Raw genomic sequence first — 19,355 nt, forward strand, 5'->3', positions numbered from 1 at the left:
CAGCCCCCCACCTCCCCACCCGATAGTGCAGTGTTTGTGTGTGGTCAGATCAGTGCCATGTAACTCATTTCCAGCAACGACTGAGTATCTGTACTGTAAGTTTAATCATAAACTGGTTGATAATTGTGTGAAAACTTCATAATTAAAGCATTGTTTTTGATGATTTAGACATTTTCTTTTTTAATTAAGTTTATTTATTTATTTTGAGAGAAAAGAGTAGGGGCAGAGAGAGGGGGGACACAGAATCCCAAGCAGGCTCCATGCCATCAACGTTGAGCCCAAGGTGGGGCTTGAACCCATGTATTGTGAGATCATGGCCCGAGCTGAAATCAGGAGTCGGACACTGAGCCAGCGGAGCCACCCGGGCACCCTGACGATTTAGGCATTTTCATCACAGAACGTGAAGCTCTGGTAGTAACACTGGTTCCTTTCTCCTTGAAGCCCAGAGTCTGGACTACCCGGGAAGTGTGAGGCTGCTGGGCCCTGTCTGTGCGGCCGTCCACTCCCATCTGTTATCTCTGGCCAAGGAGCAGTTTGAAACTCGCTACACACCATGGCTGCAGTGGACCGCCTTTCCAGAGGTGTGGCTTACGAACAACCTTTAGAGATAGAAGACTTTGCAAATTCTACTGAGAGGCCCTCATTGCCTCCTAACTTCGGAGGGGTCTCCTCCGTCCCCAGGCCTCCACCTGTGAAAAGGGAAAACTTGGGACTGCTCTGCAGTCTCCATGGCCTGAGCTGAGAAGCACATCCTTTGAACAAAGGAAGTTTTTGGATACATTATCCGTATTGGAGGTTGGGGAGGTCATTAGGTGCATGGGTGCTGGGCCTGGAACAGAGGAGAATGGACCCCTCTAGAACAAGAGACCTCACGGACAGACAGTAAGATGTCTCTGAGACAGAGGGACGAGGAAATGAGGCGGGGAGGCTTGGTTTATGGAGGGGGAGTTCGGGGCCACGTTGTTCGGGTTGGTTTGTTGGTGGGTTCAGACTCCAGCCACTCCACATCTGGCACATTCAGTGACCACAATAGAGCAACAGCTATGAAAGGTCTATGTCTAAAATACTTAGAGTTTCCCCCTGTGGAGAAGGGTCACTGCTTCTCCCCTTTTAGTGGCTCTTAAGTGACAGGTTTTTTTTTAAAGAACCAATCAAAATAGGAAATAAGATTTAGGTCAAAATATTTTACTTTTTATGCCATATTTTTTGCTTTCAATGAACAATGAAGAAAAACTTCCGAAAAACTCCTTAGGTTTAAACCTTGTTTTGACCCTTCAGGTATTATAGTAGTTGAGTCTCGAACAACAAGGGGCTTAGAGGCGCCCACCCTGTCCGATTGAGAATCTGCGTTTAACTGTTTAAGGGACGAAAACCACTGAATTCTACTTTTGAAACCAAAATTGCACTGTATATTAACTAACTAAAATATCAATAAGGAAAAAAGAAAAAACTCTGCATGTGACTTTTGCAGTTATACAAAACGTAACCACTAACAGCCTACTCGTGACCAGAAGAACCCTTACTGGTAGCATGAGCGGTCGGTGACACGTTTGTATGTTTCTGTGTTGCATACTGTATTCTTAGCACAAAGGAACCTAGAGAAAGGTCATTAAGAAAATCACGAGGAAGAAAAAAACACCTTTATAATACTGTGCTGTATTTGTGGAAATTTTCCACATCTAGGTGGACCTTTGGAGTTCAAACCTGTGTTCAGGGTTCAGCTGTATTTTTATACAGAAAATGTTTACCTATACCAAAAAAGACCTGAAAATATACCAATTGAAGCCTTTAGAAGTTTGAATTTAGTTAGTAGTATTGTTACTTGGAGTAATATTTTTTGTTGAGCACAAATTCTAATGTATGTCTTATTCTTAACAGTTATTTCCTGAAATACTTGATGCTTTGGAAAGCCTTCAGTCTCCCGCTGTTTCTCTTAGCTTGATGAAGCTGACAGCGTGTCTGGAACGGGCTTTGGGTGATGTAAGTGTGAGAACTCTTTCTTTGTTGGTTTAGTAAAGTGACTGAATGAACATAAGACTTTCACAGCTGTACTGAGATTTTAATTATCGGTATCCTATAAAATGTAATCATTTAACACAGATGTTTGCTTATTTATTTATTTTTGAGAGAGACAGAGACAGAGCGTGAGTGGGATAGGGGCAGAGAGAGAGAGGGAGACACAGAATCCGAAGCAGCTCCAGGCCCCAGGCCTTCAGCACGGAGCCCAGTGTGGGGCTCGAAATCACAAGCCCCGAGGCAGTGACCTGATCCAAAGTTGGGCCCCTAACCCGCTGACCCACCCAGGCGCCCTGTAACACAGATTTTTAATATTTTTCTTTTTGAATGATTATGAAATTAAAACATTGGTGTCTTCAACGCTTTTCTCCCCTCATTTGTACAAACAGTGGCTTTATGGGTGGGTTTTTTCTTCACATTATTTGGCTCATTATAATGGGACTGTAATACAATTCTTGTTTGAATTTTAGGTATTTTTCCTGAATGGGAAGGAATGTCCTTTTCTTCTGAGAGATCTGCTTGCGTCTCAGGAGCTTGCCCGGGTCTTCGGGCAGTCTGTGGTAAGCTTGCTCGTCTAAAACCCGGAGGGGGCACGACACAGAACAACTCGTGTTAGCTGTGCTTTTGTGCCTTAGTTAGGAAAAACTTATATCAGCAATTCAAGCGTACGTTCCTTTCCCACCGCCCTTTCAAAATCGCCACTTTTCCGGGCAAAGACACACCTGTCTCTGGGGGTCAGTGCTACGCTGAGTGTCAGGGCGATAGAGCCGAGTGTCATTGCTGAGCTGGGGGGCCGCGTGCTCCGGGGTAGCCCCCTGCGGCGTCGGGCCAACAGTGTGGACTCCTCGCTTTCGCTAATTTTATATTAATAATTACTGTAACTTTAGAGTAAAATTTTAACCATTTAAGGAGTGATATTATAGTTTTGTCCTAAAATATCGGTATCTTTAATGCGTGGGAATGTATATTGCAACCTCTCAGACTTGGGGTGAAGAGGATGCCAGTTGAAAACCCTGCAGAGCTAAGTACTTTTTCAGAGTCTCCCACAGGCCACGTGACCCAGGTCGTAGGTAGGACGAGTGAATGATCTCAGGCAGCCGACGGGGCAGGGTCGGGGGAAGGGGAAAGCCGGGCTAGCAGCAAGTGGAGCCCAAAAGCCCGGACACTGTTTGAAATGGTCGTTCGATACGGTACAAGCCATACGCGTTGGGTAAGAAATCTGTTTTCAGTAAAGCTCTCCCACTTTACAGTGGTTCCGTGTTGGCGTGAAGGTGGTTTCCCTGGTGGAGAGTGTGAAGGAAAGAGAAGTACAAAATTCCCGCTACACCGAATCCTGAAACCGCTGTTTTGAGCTGCTTTCGGCTGCCGGTGGGGTCGCCCTTCCCTGCCCGCAGCCCCGCCGCGCCTCGCGGTCCGCGGCCGCTTGGCTTTTGTGTTTCTGATCGCCCAGGTGGTGTGAACGGTTCCTTACAGTTAGTATTAAATTAAAAACAAGTATAATTAAGTGAATATAATCGTGATCACTAATATTAGATACTAATATTAAAGTATCAAAAACCGATGTGACTGAAGGTTGCCTCCAAGTGACCCCCTCTGGAACTCCCCCTCCGGCCTGCCACGCCTTTGGGGGAACGCGTCAGTGCACCTGTCTCCTTCTCCACCAGGAAGTGTTCAGTCCTTTCCTGGGTGTTCTGGAGGCTCACTCTTCTTTCTCAGGTGACTCGGGGTTTTTTTTTGTTTTTGTTTTTTTTTTTCACGCATGCAAAAGCAAAGGGCTTTATTTAGGCTGGCCCGGCCAGCCTAAATTCGGGCTCACAGACTTAACTGGATCCACGTGGAGTGAGCCCCGAACAAAGGCAGGGTAGGGCTTTTATGAGTTTGGGAAGGGGAGTTACAGGAAGTACAGTGATCCAATCATTATTATACACTATTATTGACAGCAGGTTTAACCATTCACATTGCCTAGAGTATTTACTTTTGGCGGGACCCAATCACAACATTTAGAGTATTGACCAATCACAGAGTGGGCCCAGGACCCTCATGTAGGGCGTGACTAGTCTTAGCCTCCATCTTTAGGCCTGCCCTTTAGAATGTTACAAGGGTGGTCCCTTTTGCCTTGGGCAGTGTGTGCCCCTCTGTTGTTTCATGGAGTCAGTTTCAGACCTGCATCCTTACATTCCCTCCTCTGTCTTGTAACTGACCCAATCCTGGGTCAGCTATGTTACCATTGTACCCCAAAGCCTGGCATAGCCCTCCTTGGCGTAAGGGGAATTTCTTACCCTGTAAAGGGCAAAGGGAAGGAGAGTTTAGCCAATTTCTGCCAGTCTCTATGGTTAATTTGGTAAGGGTCTCTTTTAGGATTTCTAATATCTGGCGCTGTCTGGTAGCCAAATTGGTGGGCCATCTAGTGGCCACCTGAGGACCCCCCCCATTAGAGTCTGGCAGTAGAGGCGTAGGCTCCCCTTACCTTCTGCCGTGTTGAAATCCCCTGCCCAGATCAGAGGCAATTAATACCAACAGATCATCCTATCAGGAACTTTTGCTGTTTTCCCAGCTTTCTGGGGCAACATTTGCCAGTCCGATAGCAAAGAGACAGGACAGTTTATTTTACTGGACCGATGATTCCTCAGGCTTCTGCCGTGCCAGACCAGCCAGCTTCCGGGGTGTGGCTGGAGCAGGGCTGGAGATCCCTGGAGTCAAGAGTCCTGGAAGATCAGTTCAAGCCGATTGACTGGATCTGGTTCGCCTCACCAGGTTGAGGGTTTTTTCTGAGTCGGTCCACTTCACTCCAGAGAGATACCTGAAATGTTAACAGGGGCTGAACTTTCTGTTTGGTTGCATATCTGTGAAGTCCCCCTTTAAGTCTTTTGGAAAGGCGTGACTCTCATTTTAAATATATCCTCACAGACTAACAGCCTGAGATCCAACAACAAATATTTAAAAATACTCAGAACTAGAACTACATTTACAGTAGTGCATTGCTGGAATAGTTTTTCTCTCTAAAAAACCTCCATTACCAGAGATAGCCAATTCGAGACGAATGCATGGGTGAACGAGGCCATCCTAAACAGTCCTGGCCTAATTATTTACATAAGCTCAGCAAGAATAAAGATTGTTCATGAGGACTTGTTTGAAGTCTGCTTTGCTGGGTCCTTTTTGTAAGGAATCTCCAGGTTGAGCTTTAGTAGCCGCTCTGGGCCAGAAGCTGAGCCGAGCCAGCACTTTCCATCAGACGGGCCTGCAATACCTGTTAAATTGGGCAGACTCCTCTTGCGGAGGTTCCTACACCTGCCAGGAAGTGACCTTCTTTACTCTCAGGTGACTCGGTTTTGAGCTTAGCGTCCCAAATCTTTTCCCAAGCGTGGTGCCCCACCCCCAGAGACAGCCCAAGGACATGTGTGGTTCTTGCAGTCTGATGAGCTGGGTCCCCATCATGGGCATCTTGACCGTGTGGACAGAGGGACAGAAGCAGGTGAAGCTTCGGCCCGGACGTGAGGCTGGGGAGGCCCGGGTGGGAGCACCAGGGCCCCGGCCCTTCCCCGTCCGGCCTCCTGTAGCTTCCCACCGGGCTTCTGGCTACCGGCTCGTTCTGTTCGAGCTGGACCGGAGGCAGGCTGGATGTCCCGGGAGCCTGGGCCAGAGCCCGTCCCCCTTCACAGCTTTGGGTTCCCCGAGGCCGTGGTTTTACCTCTCCGTGCGAGTATCTCATCTGCAGGAGGCCTAACAGTAGCGCCTTCCCAGGGGTTCTGAGGGCGAACGAGAAAACACACACACACAGCGCGTCCGGCGTATTGAAGGCCCGGTCAGTGCTGTTTGGGTGATGTTGCTGTCACTGCTGCCACTGTTTAGCCAGAGCGTTGGGTCTGTTCTAAAGAAGAAAGCAAATGTTTTCCCACTGTATGTTATATTGATTTATTCAGGAATTCAGTCATTATTTAACTATTCCGTAATCTGCTGTTCCTAACCTGGTCAGATGGACGTACTGAAAGTCTTCGTTGGATCTCCACGTGGGCTCAATCTGCGTAACGTCCTGTGGCACGGGTTTGCGTCCCCTCAAGAAATCCCTCCCAAGTACGTTGCTGGTAAAGCCCTTTTTTCTTTCTTTTGATGTGGTAGCAGTTTGTTTTATCTTGAATTTCCCATCAGTGTATTTTGGGGAAGATGAGGGTTTTAAGGCGGGAATTTGAAGGTAGGACGGGCGGATGAGTACCTGAGGTGGTGACGGGTCGGGACTCCGCTGTTCCGAGGGCGGACCGGCGGGCGGGCTGGCGCTCGACCTCCTGGAGGGCGACTCCCGAGGCTGCCGGACGCTGCCGGACGCCGCCTCTCGCCATTGCCCCTCTCGGTCCCTGGTCCCTACGGCGAGGGGACTTCCTGCGCTTTGCTGGTGTTTTGCTTTCTTCGCTTGAACCTTGTTCTTTGACCGCGAAGCTGCTCACGTGTGTGGCAGCTCGTTTCCTAACTCGCTCGGTGTCGCACACCAGGTACTGTTCGATGATGGTGCTGCTGACGGCGGGCTTGGGTCAGCGGCTGCAGAGTCACCTGCAGCAAACTCAGCTCACGCTGGTGCACCGACCTTTCAGAGCTCTTCCGAACCTTGAGGATCTGGCCGTTTTCCCGGGCAAGTACCACACTTCCCGTCTGTCCTGAGTGCGCCTTCGTACAGATATGTATAAAGTCATTAAGTAGCTCAGGGACTTGAACCCTTTAGGTGGACTAGTTATTCTCCAGAGGCAAGATGCTTTCAGAAGTTGCATGAAGTACCTCTTAAATTTGCTACATAAATCTTCCCTGGGGCTCCTGGGGACATTCCGTCAGTTAAGCATCCGATCTTGATTTCAGCTCAGGTCATGAAATCACAGTTGGCGATGGATGGAGCCCTGCATCAGGCTCTGCACTGACAGTGCAGAACCTGCTTAGATTCTCTCCCTTCTCTCTGTGCCCCTCCCCTGCTCATTCTCTCTCTCTCTCTCTCCTTAAATAAATAAATGAATAAACAAAAAAAAAATGTGCTAATGGAGCCAAGGAGATGGATATCTAATTCAAATGAAAAACCTTCCCTCTTTCCCCGGGGCCCTGGGTTGTGGTGGGGAGTCTGTGAGAGTCACAGCCTCGTGGGTCAATTACGAGTTTGTCCTCAGGCGAGTTGACGCACAGGCGGCTGAGGACTGTCCTGAGTGGGCGTTCCCTTCTCCTCTGCCGTCTTTATTACTTTCTGCAGCAAAGCCATTTGCCAGATAATGGGGGTGGGGACACAAAACTTGGAAAGTGCAGTTAAGCGTGTTGGCTCCAAGCCCAGTCCCCCCCGACCCTGCCCCAGGCAGCCGGGGCGGGGCAGCTGGGGCACCGCCCAGTCGCCGTAGTCACAGGGACTGCTGGTGTTCTGCTGACTGCCAATCGTGTGTACTTCTCGAGACTTTAGTTACAGAGTACTTTCAGGTTTAGAACAGGATGGATCGGGAGGCGCAGAGACTCCCCCACACCCGTGCCCGGACACATGCACAGCCCACCCCACCATTAGCATCCCCACCAGAGGTCACTTTTGTCCCCAAGGATGAGCCTATGTGTCCTCATCATGCAAAATCCACCCTGTTCTGTCTTCTGAAGACGTGTTTTACTCTTCTCGCTTGGTGTGGTCAGCTGGTCCACGGAGATCCTCCACTCAGAGGATGTCATAGACCAAAACACTTCAGGGACTGCTGTCCACGTGCCCCTGCCCCAGGGTGCCCGCGGCCACCTGCAGTGCAGGCTCCGGTCTGCGGGGCTCGCTCCTGGACGGCGTGTGTCGCTGCCCCGGCCCCGTTCATCGTCCTGGACGGGTCAGCCACGGGCTTCCGTCCCGCAGTCTGGTTGTATCTTGATTAGTGTGATGGTGCTTAAGAATTCTTCTCTTCTTGGGCCTGGGTGGCTCGGTTGGTTAAGTGTCTGACTCTATCTTGGCTCAAGTCATGATCTCATGGTCTTGGGATCGAGCCCTGTGTTGGGCTCTGTGCTGACAGTGTGGAGCCTGCTTGGGATTTCCTCTCTCTCTGTCTCTGTCTCTCTCTCTCTCTCTCTCTTTCTCTCCATCTTCCCCTCCTGTGTGCATGCGCCTGTCTCTCTCTCTCAAAATAATGAAACATTTAAAAATATGTATCTGTTATTGCAGATGTGACTTCTGAGGGACTTTCAGTGTTAGAAGAAGTGATGAAGAAATCCACTTTTGTATTAAAAATCATGTTGCCGTACTGGGAAGATGCATTAATGAAGTTCAAGTCGCACAGGTAGCTGAGGGTGGTGTTCCTCAGTGGTTCTTAATAGTCTGGAGGGTGCTCCTTCTTAAAATCTTGCACCCTCTGTGCTTTTGTTGCCGGAGTGGGAGAGAAACGGGGCTCCTCCAGCAGGGCCGAGCACAGAGTGTGCTGCCACTGCGAATGAAAAGCTGGCTTGTAATTGGGTCTTAAACGCCATGTGTCACCCGTTTGGAACAGTTGATGGGGACGGGTCCGTTCAGAGTTCTCGCTCAGATGCCGCCTGGTCCGGGCTCAAGCATCACGGGACAGGAGGGAAGCCGACTGTGCCCTCGGGCAGAGCGGACGCGCTCAGACCCGCCGGACGCCGGCCTCTGCGTCCCCTCAGGTTCTGTCATGGCTGCGGCCCCTTGTGCCCTGAAATCCTGGTGTTTGAATGTTTCTTACCAGCAGTGAAAGAATTAGGTAGATCATTGATGACGTTTTATTCTCCTGAAGCTTCTAAGCGTGTTTCTGCTGAAACACGACAACAGCGGAAATGAGTTTGAAGTCCCCAGCGAACGAGACTGTGCTCCTCTAGTGCCCGAGGTGGCGCAGCCTGTGCCCCCCTGGCCTTGAACTCACGTGCGTGGCCTCTGGAGTGAAGCGCGGTTGCTTGGGCTTGATGCCCGTTTTTGCCTTTAAAGCTGGGGATTTGCTTAGCTGCCTTCCATTTTGCAGGTTTGCCGACTGTGCCGTGCTGTTGCTGCCGCAGCTGGAGATGGGGCTCAGGAGAGTCTTTGCCGCCCTGAACAGGTGTCCCCAGAGACTTCTGACGGCCGAGGTGCACGCGCTTGCGTGGTCGGTGGGGTACTGCAGCATGGGCGGTTTTCTGGGCCTGCCTACGTTTTCTGTCTTATTTTTGTTTACCAGTAAATGAATTTCTTAGCTAAGAATTTTCTTTGGACGGCTTGAGTGCCATTTTTTATGGTTTCCTATTATAATGATTTTATAGGACTTATAATTATTTATGATAGTTTTTGATAGTTCTGTAGTGTTTCCAAGTATTTTAAACTCGATATCATAAAAGTAGGAACCACTTGTTGGGTCTCTGTAGCCATTACTGTTGGGGTGCCATTGTAACCCCACGGGGTGGTCCGTGGTCTCCAGCAGGAGACCACTTCCTCTGCGCAGTGGCCTGGAGAGGTCTCTGGGTGGCCCCGTGCCCTGCCAGCGGCCGGGCTGCGGAGGGCACTGCGAAGGGAGGGCCTGTGTTCGGGGCGAGCTGCGGTGCTGGCCACTTTCTTTCACGGGGGCAGGCCCTCGTTTGGCCCCGTTTACAGAATCGTCCCGCAGCATTCTGCTCTCAGCCCTGCGCTCCCCGTTGGCCCCTGGGAGACCTTCCTCACGGCCACGTCTTCGGTCACCTCGCCTCTGCAGGAAGAACGATTAGAAAAACTGTGGACCAAATGAAAACGAACGCCAGCGTAACACAGAGTTGTGGGCGTAGCCAGAGCAGTGCCAGGACAGAAGTTTCTAGTGTGAGGCTGCAGTGCTTCCCAGGGCGGCTGTGTCCCCCGCTTCCCGGGTTCGCTTTACACCTGTTCATGAAACGCTGTCGTAGGGGTTTCCCCAGCGTCTCTTACTGCTTTATTTCTGAAAGCCATACTTTCTCTCTCGCAAACGTGTCCTCTGGTGTCCCTGTTGTCCTCAGCCGCAGCCCCCAGACCACCTCGGCCACCCAGGCTCCAGCCCTGCCTATCTGTCCTGCCCCTGACTCCTCCTGGGTCCCTTCTGTCCGACGCTGTGGCCTCATCTGGCTCCCTCCCAGTGCGCTTCGTGACTCTGCTCCTCTAACCGGCCTCACGCCACCACAAACTGTTTTACACGCCGATGAATATTCGCACGCCTCTTATGGGCTCGTCTACGTAAAACGCGTTAGTGGCGCCCCGGTGCCTGCAGTGAGCTCTGGCCTCGGTGTAGTGTGCCAGGGACTCTGGGCGGCCAGCCCTCCTCTGGCTTGTCTCCTGTCCCAATCCCTCCACTCAGTCGAGGCCTCTCCCTGGTTCTGGAACGTGTGTGTCTCTCCTAGGGCTGTGCCCGCGGTCCCCGGCCTGTCCGCTTCTGGCCACATCGGTAACTGCCAGAGCCTCGGCCGCACAGACTCCGCAGGTCTCTCCTCTGCGTCCTGTTTCTGTTTGATCTTGGGGCCGTTCTGCTTTGCCTTAAGTGCATTTGTGGACAGTTTCTGGTGCAGGCTTCTCAGGAGTGGAGGGTTCACATTTATGCCCTGGTGCCCATGCCCGGCGCCTTTCGTGTCGGCTCTGCCCAGGGCAGCCGGGCACTGCTGTGGGGCATCTGTCTCCCGGCAGGAAGAGCGAGGGCCCCTGTTGTCACAGCCTGAGCTCGAGGGCCACTGGGCTGTCTTCACGGCGCGTGCTCCCTGCTCTGCGGTGTAAACACGTCCAGTTTACAGAGGAAGTAAACTATCAAAGAATACCCTCAATCGTAGACCAGGCTCTTGTTGAGAATAAATGTAGCCTCCATTTACTTTTAAAGCAATGCATATGTGAAAGTCCTCTGTAAAGCCATAAAACGCTCTGCACACGCCCCTACTTACTGAGTGTTTATGACAACATGAGGTCTCTGCGGTCGGTGGCGGACAGGAGGATGAGTGTGACTTTGTGACTTCTAAGAAGTAGGGGTGGGAGGTAAGCCATTGAGACCACTTCTGTAAAACAAAGTAGAAGTTAGTGTGTGTAGTTTGTGGAGATAAATGAGCAGCACCCCTTTTTTAGGGAAGCGGTGGGGCGTATTGAGTAGGCAGTTGGATGTTTACGGTAGCGCTCTGAGATTTTAGGGTCAGCGGCATAGTTTTGGGAGCTGAAGATACAGACTTTACAGTCCTCCGTATCAGAAGTGTAGGAGGAAGTTTCATAATGTTAAATTGGAAATACGTTAATAAGCAATAATAGATGTTGAGAGCTGGCTTCCACAAATCCTGATTTCATCACAGCCTGTGTAAAATCTTCCTGAATTCCCCAGCAGCCTTTCAAGAGAGGAGTTAGTCACGTCCCGATTTGCAGAGATCGGACGCCTACGTGTGGAGGTGCCCTGGGCTTCCTTTCCCGGGTGGGTGGAAGCTGGGGTACATGCCCGTGTGTGCAGACAGTGCTGGTCACACCGGAAGCATGCAGAGCACAGCTGCTTGTTGGAGTGCACCTTGAGGTGTGCTGCCCGCGAACGCTGGCCACCAGCCCAGAGTGCAGGTGAGCCCCGCCCTCCGTATGTTAGCCCTGCTCTCTGAGGCCGTGGGCTCAGTGCAGTGGGAGGCGTGTCTTCACATGGCCCCGCCCTCCATGCGCTGTGGGAGGCGTGTCTCCATGTGACCCCGCCCTTCACGCCGCGCTGTTGCACAGGACACTATTCCCAGAGTGCTACTAGATAGTTTTTGGAAGACGTTTTCATGTTTGTAGCCATGTACTAGAATGATTTTCCTGCTTTGAGTAATGTCACTGTACTTACATTTTGCTTTATTTCTTTTCTTTTTCTGAAGTCAACAGCTCTTTATACCACCTTCGATGAAGTAAGTAAACATATCCTGAAATAAACAAAACATGGTTCTCTATCACACAGGACAATGTTGGTAGTCATATAGGCAAACAAACCCACACCACCCTTATTACAGAGTTGAGTTTTCTAGACTAATTTTGAGATCCAGTATTATTAATCTAGTTTCTAAAGTTATGGAAAGACCAACATTGGAAAATGCCAAGAGATACTAACATTATATCCTGTAATTATTTGGAAGTTACATTTATTTATTTTTTATGGGTTTTTTTTTTTTGAAAGAGAATGTGAGCAGGGAGGGACAGAGAGAGAGACACAGAGGGAGACACCGAATCCAAAGCAGGCTTCAGGCTCTGAGCTGTCAGCACAGAGCCCAGTGCAGGGCTCGAACCCATGAACCTTGAGATTGTGACCTGAGTGGAAGTCAGATGATTAACCGGCTGAGCCACCAAGGCGCCCCTGGAGGTTATATTTTAGATTTAAGATTGACACTTGCTTAATTTGCAAATGTAATATATGTGAACTACCTCTGTGCGTGCATAGTATACACTTACACGTTTATTCTGTGAATTGGATGTGACTCTGAAGGTGAAAATCTGGAATAGTAAAAATTGCCATTGAAAATACCTTTTATCACTTTATAGCATGGAAGGTTTTGTGTGTGTAATTCTCGATAATGCTTCTTATCTAGCTTGAAGTGTGCTTCAGAGTTCGCCTACGGGAGGAAACACCGGAGGGTCTCTGGGGAGAGCGCACCTCCCCTTTGAGATAACTTGTAGATTCCGTGGTGAATGGGTGGGTGGGACTAAGCCGTGTGCCCGTTTACCTGCAAACTGTGTCCCACTAGGTAGATAATTGGCTATGATTTAAATAGATGATAGATTTGATACCGTCAGGCTTAAAACAGATGGTGTAGTAATACCCGCACAGGGTTAGGTCTGTGGGACTGGACTGGGTGGTCGCGTTCCAGGGTCTGTGGTGAGTTACAGAGTGGCCTTTGAGGTAACTCCGATGGATGCCTCCGTCACATCCACATCCGCATGTGCGCACACGTAAGCATATGCATGTACGTGAGCATACACGTCAAGTATACATACACGCACACAAGCATGCACACACACGTACACTTTTATACATACAGACCCACAAATACACGTGCGTGTACATGCATACGTAAGTGCATATTAACATACAGACAAGTACAAACACGTGCTCGTATATGCACATACATATACATGTATACACACACGTGCAAGGACATCTCCGCACATGTATGCACTCACATGTGCCTACACATACAAATACACATCTAATACACAGATGCACACGTATACGCATGAATGCATGCATCTGCATATATATACATTATCACACACGTACAAATATGCAGATGAATACACATAAACATGCATGTGTGCACATGGTTAAGAAGAGGCACACGTTCGTGTATATTCCTGAAGTCATGCCGGTTCAGAAAAGCTTTCTTGAACGGTGGCTGCTGCGTTTTCAAGACCGTTCTTGTTGTACTTATTTTGCTTTGTGCTTACGTAGCATGTCATACCACAGATACGCCTCCTTTGATGCTCAGGTTCTGTGTGTGTGTGTGTGTGTACACTAATTAATCCTTGTGTGTATTTTTGACGTTTTAGATATTGGCAGAGCACTTGGATGATGGCAGACTCAATCAGCTCCCCGTTTTCCTTGGAGAGCCCACAATGGTAAAATGCTAGGCCTTTTCCAACCTAACATTCTTGTATTACGGGTGTGATCTGCACTTCTCCACAGCAGCTTGTGACGTGCTCCCCCTGGTGCTTCAGAACCACTCCACGCTGTGGCCTTGACAGGTGCCACGGTCCCGTGCTGGCTGCGACTGCAGCCCGGGGGCCTAGCTCCCTGCTGGTTATGTGAGGCCCGGGCCCCAAACTGCTTCTGGGTCTGCTGTTTGGTATGCGCTGCGTGTGAACAAGGGCAGTGGCGAAGTGTGACTCATGAGTGTGAGGGTTGGGAGAGCACGGGGAGCTACGTAGAGCCATTTCCTGTTTATCAATTTTTTTTTTTTTTACTTTTATGAAGACACTATAGTAGCTACTTTGGACTGTAAGTCGGACTTTTTATTCCTTTTTTTCAACTTAAAAGATGTTTATTTAATTTTTGAGAGAGAGAGCAAGCAGGGGAGCGGCAGGGAGTGGGAGAGACAGTGGATCTGCTCTGCTGCCAGCACAGAGCCCAGCGCGGGGCTCAGACCCACACGCCGTGAGGTCATGACCTGAATCGAAGCCGGACGCTTCCCTGCCTGAGCCCCCTGGGCGGCCCCTATTTATTCCTTTAGCTGAGGTCTCGCAGCCTGGATTCTTGTCCCTGCGGGATCTTAGCGAGATTCTGTGTGCTCTTGGGACGTCATTTCTGTTTTTTACCTGCTGTTTGTTTCCATCCTGAACTCCGTGACTCTTCTGTCTCCTGGCAGTCTGCCTGGGTCAGCAGTTCTGTCTTTCTGTTCCCTCCGTGCTGTTGAGAAAAAAGCGGCAAGGGGCGCCTGGGGGGCTCAGTCGGTTGAGCGTCTGTTCGGCTCAGGTCATGATCTCACGGTTTGTGGGTTGGAGCCCTGCGTCGGACTCTGTGCAGACTGTTAGCTCAGAGCCTGGAGCTGCTTCAGATTCTGTGTCTCTTCCTCCCTCTGCTCCTCCCCTGCTCACTCTCTGTCTCTCAAAAATAAATAAATGTAAAATAAAAAAAGTTTAGAGAAAGAAGCGGACTTCGTCCGGCTTCCCAGAGGAGGCCGTGACGTGAGCGAGGGCGCTGGGAGAGGCGAGGGCTGTGTGCACGGGGGAAAGCTCTGGAAGGGCAGTTAGCTTCCAGACATGGCCGCCTCAGCCTCTTGGCTCCAGGAGGCTGTGAGGGAGACGCAGGGCGTCCGACAGCGCCGGAGCCGGCCGTGGGCCGCAGAGGCCGCGGGTGCCCTGAGGCCTGGTCTGGGAGCGAGGTTTTCTCCGGTCGGTGAGGGAGCGTGCTGCCCCACGGACAAGTCTGCGTCGTCCGTCCTGGGCCTCGGCACTTTCCTTCCCTCGGCTGAGAAAGCTAACGAGATCTTTTCTGTTCGTTTCTGACAGGAGTTCCTTTGGGATTTCCTGAACCATCAGGAGGGTCCTCGCGTAAGAGACCATTTGAGCCACGGGGAAATTAACTTCCCCGAATTTCCGAAAGAAGCAGCGAACCAGTTGCTCGCGTTTTCCACTGTGCTTTTACTCCGATTCATCGATGAAGACCTGTTGTCAGTGCTCAAGGTAACGGACAGGGGGACGCCGTAGCGCCACGGCTGCTCGGCGGTGAAGAGGGTCATTTGTTTTCCCGCATCGTGCAGCCTTAACTGTCGTTTGTTTAAACGTGTCTCAGTTACAGCTCGCCTCCGGCAGAGCAATGCGTGTGACTGATTACACACACGTGCACACCTGCTGTAACAAGTAAACAGCATCGTGTAATCTGAAATGATTTAACCATTTCTTAAGAACACATTTTCAGTGGATAAAGAAGATGTGCTATATATGTATACAATGGAGTATTCCTAGGCAATCAGAAAGAATGAAATACTGCCATTTGCAACAATGTGGATGAAACGAGAATGTGTTATGCTAAGCAAAATAAGTCAGAGAAAGACAGATACCACGTGACTTTACTCATGTAGAATTTAAGATACAAACCATGAACATAAGGGAAGGGAAGCAAAAATAATGTAAAAACTGGAAGGCAATCACAAGAGACTCTGAACTACAGAGAACAAACTGAGAGCTGCTGGAGGGGTTGGGGGGAGGGGCTCCATGGGCCCGAGGCGTTAGGAGGGCACTTGTTGGGACGAGCACTGGGTGTTACACGTAGGGGTGAGTCACTGGATCCGACTCGCAGAGCTGTTACTGCAGTGGATGTACGGGAAAAGTAAACGCACACCCTTGGCAGACACTAGGAACCAAGGAACGAGCACCTATGGGCTGCCTCACGTCGATGGGGCAGGGCATTTGCCTGTGTCCATAAACTTGATCCTTATTTTAAAACAAATAATTTGGGTTACTGATGTTTTAATCCTTGGTCACATCATACACCTAACAGTTACTGTAGAAGTTGTGTAAGAGTTACACAAAGACGGGAAGACTGAGAAGTGGAGGCGCGGAGCAGGCCCTCCGGAGGGGACCGCCCCTGCGCGCCGTCTGGGTCCGCGTCCGCGTGTCCCCGTGAGCGCGGCAGCGTGGGTCGCCGTGCAGACGCGCCCTGCTCTGTGGTGATCCCATTCGCTGTGCGGCCGTGTTTCCGTCTGCTGCTTGACCCCATCCCGTTTTCGTCAGTGTGCCCTTGTTACGTGAGCTGTTCTTCGCCGCCGTTCTAGTCCTCCCTCGTGTGGAGCCCTCCTGATTACAGTGTCTGAAGGGAGCCGCGCATTTGGGCACCTGTGTAGGTGACTTTGTGTAATAAAGTTCTGAAAAGACTTTGTGTTTATCGTCATGTGTTTTCTGGGTGACTCTGCCATTTCTTCTCGTGGTGGAAGTTTGTAGTTCTTCTGTGAACTCTTGTTTCATGTCCCATTTCATGCATCCTCTTTTTCCCACGGGTTTACTAGCCGTGTGCGCCTTCTCCAGGGTGCACGTTGCTGCCTGTCTTCCATGTTGAGGCTGTTTTTCATTTTGGCTTCTGCATTTGGAATTACTCTTAAAAAATCCTTTGCTTTCCAAAATTATGACCATATTTATGCATTTCCCTAAAACCTCTGTAGCTTTTTCCCCCCATGTAGGTCTTCTGATCCAGGTGGAACTTATTTCATCTGGAAGCGAGTTACAGAATCTAGATTTACTTGTTTTTGTTGTGTTTTCTTGGCCTTTTCCTTTGACAAGTCACTTGCAAGTTGGCCCACCAGCCTTTAGGGGATGGCATTCTGTGTGCAGTGGCCTCAGTGTTGGGTGCTCGGGGTGCATCTGCCCTGACCTCCGTGATGGAGCTGAGGATCTCGGGGTTAGCGTCCTGTACGTCCTACCTTTAGGGCCCCCTGGCCCCGCCCTGCTGCCCTTGCAGCCAGGCTCATCCAGTTACACAGTGAGCACCGAGCCTGACACTAATCAGGCCACAAACAGGAATGAGCTGCTGGATTCACTTCAGGATACTTGATGCTTTTTACAATAGTGAACATGATTCCCAAACGTGGTGTCTCCACGCGCTCAGCCTCCCCTCCCCGAGCCTCCCCTCCCCGAGCCTCCCCCGAGGGCTGATGCCACCCCCAGGCCAGAGTCCAGTCTTTGTGTGACCGCACGCTGTGTTCTGTCCTCCACCTTAGTGTGTGTCCCCGACGCGTCTCTCCCCACACCGTGAGCACCTGCTGGGCCAACCTGCCCCCCTCCCTGAACTGCCCCCTCCCCCAAACTACCCCCTCCCTTGAAGTGCCCTCCCCTTGATGGCCCCTTTTACCTCTTGTCGTGGCCTCCAGAGTGACCCTCCACATGCCCCTCCTCATCTCCACCGCCCTCCTGTCGCCCTCCGTCTCCAAGCAGAAGCCGTGTGCTCTGGTGATTGCCGTACCCCAGGGCCTCTGTGGTTCCCCCGATCTTCCCGCGTGTGCGCGTGGCCAGAACCACGTTGGCTGCTGTAGACCCGGGTCTCCGAGGGAATGGAAGGCTCAGCGGGTTTCTTCTCCCCGTAACTCCTGTCTGGCGACTCGGAGACCTGCCTTGTGCCGTTGCGAGCTCGGGCGGCTCTGGCCGTGGGGCGGCTCGTGGAGCACCGGTCAGCTGTCCGCTCAGTGGCTCGTGTGTTTCTCGCCGGAGTGGCGTGTCCGGTTACACAGTTGTGTCTGCTCTAAATAATGTTATTTTTTCTCTTCTTTTCAATATTTATGTGTTTAACACTTAAGTTTTCATAGTGACATAACTGTTTGTACTGATTTTTAATATTTAGATTCACATTCCGGTTTCTTATGAGGAGTTCTTACATTCCCATTTGTTGGTTTCGAATCTTTTTCTTTCGTTTTTATATTTCTGGTGTTGATCGTGGACAAAGAGCAGACACGGCCTTTCTTATTTATCAGTTACTTGGCTTCATGTAAAAAACTATATTGGTTATGATTTGACTACTGTCTCGAACGTATTTTAACGAAGAGGTTTGCTCTGTTACAGCTGAGAGGGATTCTGTGAAGGAAGATAATGGGAAGTTGGGGCTCCCGTGAGTTAGCATTCAGCGTAAGAAAAGTGCCGGCCTGGCCGGACGGCATCCTAACCGCTGTCTGTTTTCTCGGGGCCAGGAAAGGGCGGTGGTGCAGTCGCTGGTCCGTCCCGCACAAGGCTACAGCGCCCGCTTCCACCCCGTGTCTCAGCTGAAAAAACAGGTGAGTCACACACAGGCCTCCGGGAGGGGCAGGTGCACGGCGGTCCTGGCCGGCTGGGCCACGCGCTTGTCCTCTGAACCTCCCACTCCACATCCGGCAGTTAGGTCACGGGAGTGTGTGTTTCTTCGGGTGTTTCAGCGCTTGATGCGTGACGGGTGGACCGTCGTGGGGCCCCGGTGGGCCGTCGTCATCGTCACTGCCGTTAACGGCGGTGGACAATGGCCACGTTCCTCGAATCACATAAGACCAGCTTTTGCTCTCCCCTGATTTAAAACAGGCAAACCACAAACTTTTGAGTATTCCTCCCAGAAAGTTCCAGTGTGGAAGTTACCTGAGCCACTTTATTCTACACGTAGCAAGACGTGAATGTGGTGCAAGGGGGCAAAAACGGGGTCACCCCCAAGAATATAATAATCGTGATAGTTGCTAACTTAGAACTTCATCTCAGAGATTGCCCTTTAAAGGGAAGCTATATATCCACACATAGGGGTTTAGAGGGAGATTTGCAGGGGCAGCTAGAAGGGACTGTTTGAGATGACAGAGGCCAGTTTATGACGTGTCAGGACAGTAGTGTCACGTAGGGGTTGTCGGCAGTCAACTCGAGAGGTGCCGCTGCTCTTTGGGAGAATTCAGCCCGAGAACCTCTGTCGGGCAAGACCTCGGGCTGATACACCTGCGCCGCATATCGTGACCCCGAGCGTCCCGAGAGAAGAGTCCCCGGAAGGGAGGACCCCGGAGCCTGCCTGCAGGACTGCCACATGTAGAGACGGAGGGAGGCAGGCCCGGGGGAGCAGGAGCTCCATGACGGCAGGCTGTGCCCGGGCCCTCCGTGGCTCCCTCTCTGGCCCCGCAGGGCCCTCTTGCTCCTTGGCTGCTGCTTCCACGGCCCCTCTGGGCCCCATGCTGGGCTTTTCGGATTGTCACCCTTTCCTGCAGGCTCTCCTCCTGCTGTCCGTTATTTGTCTGTCTGTCATGTAGCGTCTTGTGTCCTGCTCTTTCTGAGGCCATTGCTCTCTTGTTACTGCTGCATAAATGACCCGCCTTCGGGGGGGTCAGCAACGATGTGCAGTTTGCTCACACTTGCATGCATCAGGAATCTGGGCGCTGCTGGCTGGGTGCCCTGTAGGGGGAGACGAGAAGTTGGTGCAGGCCTTCCCGGTCACTGGCTCCCCCAGGAGAGGCGCAGTCCTCTGCGACCTGCCTTC

At 51.0% G+C, this 19,355-nt stretch overlaps 1 protein-coding gene across 8 annotated transcripts in view; it reads left to right on the forward strand.

Moving 5' to 3' along the window:
- Positions 1–445: 445 nt before the first annotated feature.
- Positions 446–19,355, forward strand: part of ERMARD (ER membrane associated RNA degradation) — a 29,109-nt gene continuing 10,199 nt past the window's right edge. For 3 of the 8 annotated variants that reach the window (XM_029944717.1, XM_029944718.1, XM_029944719.1), the window contains exons 1-11: positions 446–581; positions 1,879–1,980; positions 2,487–2,576; positions 5,990–6,087; positions 6,501–6,637; positions 8,165–8,279; positions 8,967–9,069; positions 11,782–11,811; positions 13,445–13,513; positions 14,903–15,076; positions 18,067–18,150. In XM_029944717.1, coding sequence (XP_029800577.1) covers positions 1,942–1,980; positions 2,487–2,576; positions 5,990–6,087; positions 6,501–6,637; positions 8,165–8,279; positions 8,967–9,069; positions 11,782–11,811; positions 13,445–13,513; positions 14,903–15,076; positions 18,067–18,150 — 939 coding nt within the window. In that variant the 5' untranslated portion in view covers positions 446–581; positions 1,879–1,941. Of the gene's footprint in view, positions 582–1,878; positions 1,981–2,486; positions 2,577–3,266; positions 3,733–5,989; positions 6,088–6,500; positions 6,638–8,164; positions 8,280–8,966; positions 9,070–11,781; positions 11,812–13,444; positions 13,514–14,902; positions 15,077–18,066; positions 18,151–19,355 lie in introns of those variants that run through there. The other 5 variants (XR_003910807.1, XR_003910808.1, XM_029944716.1 and 2 more) reach the window with 3 other exon arrangements.

This window comes from Suricata suricatta, chromosome 7 (assembly GCF_006229205.1).
Source record: "Suricata suricatta isolate VVHF042 chromosome 7, meerkat_22Aug2017_6uvM2_HiC, whole genome shotgun sequence".
NCBI classification, from domain to species: domain Eukaryota; kingdom Metazoa; phylum Chordata; class Mammalia; order Carnivora; family Herpestidae; genus Suricata; species Suricata suricatta.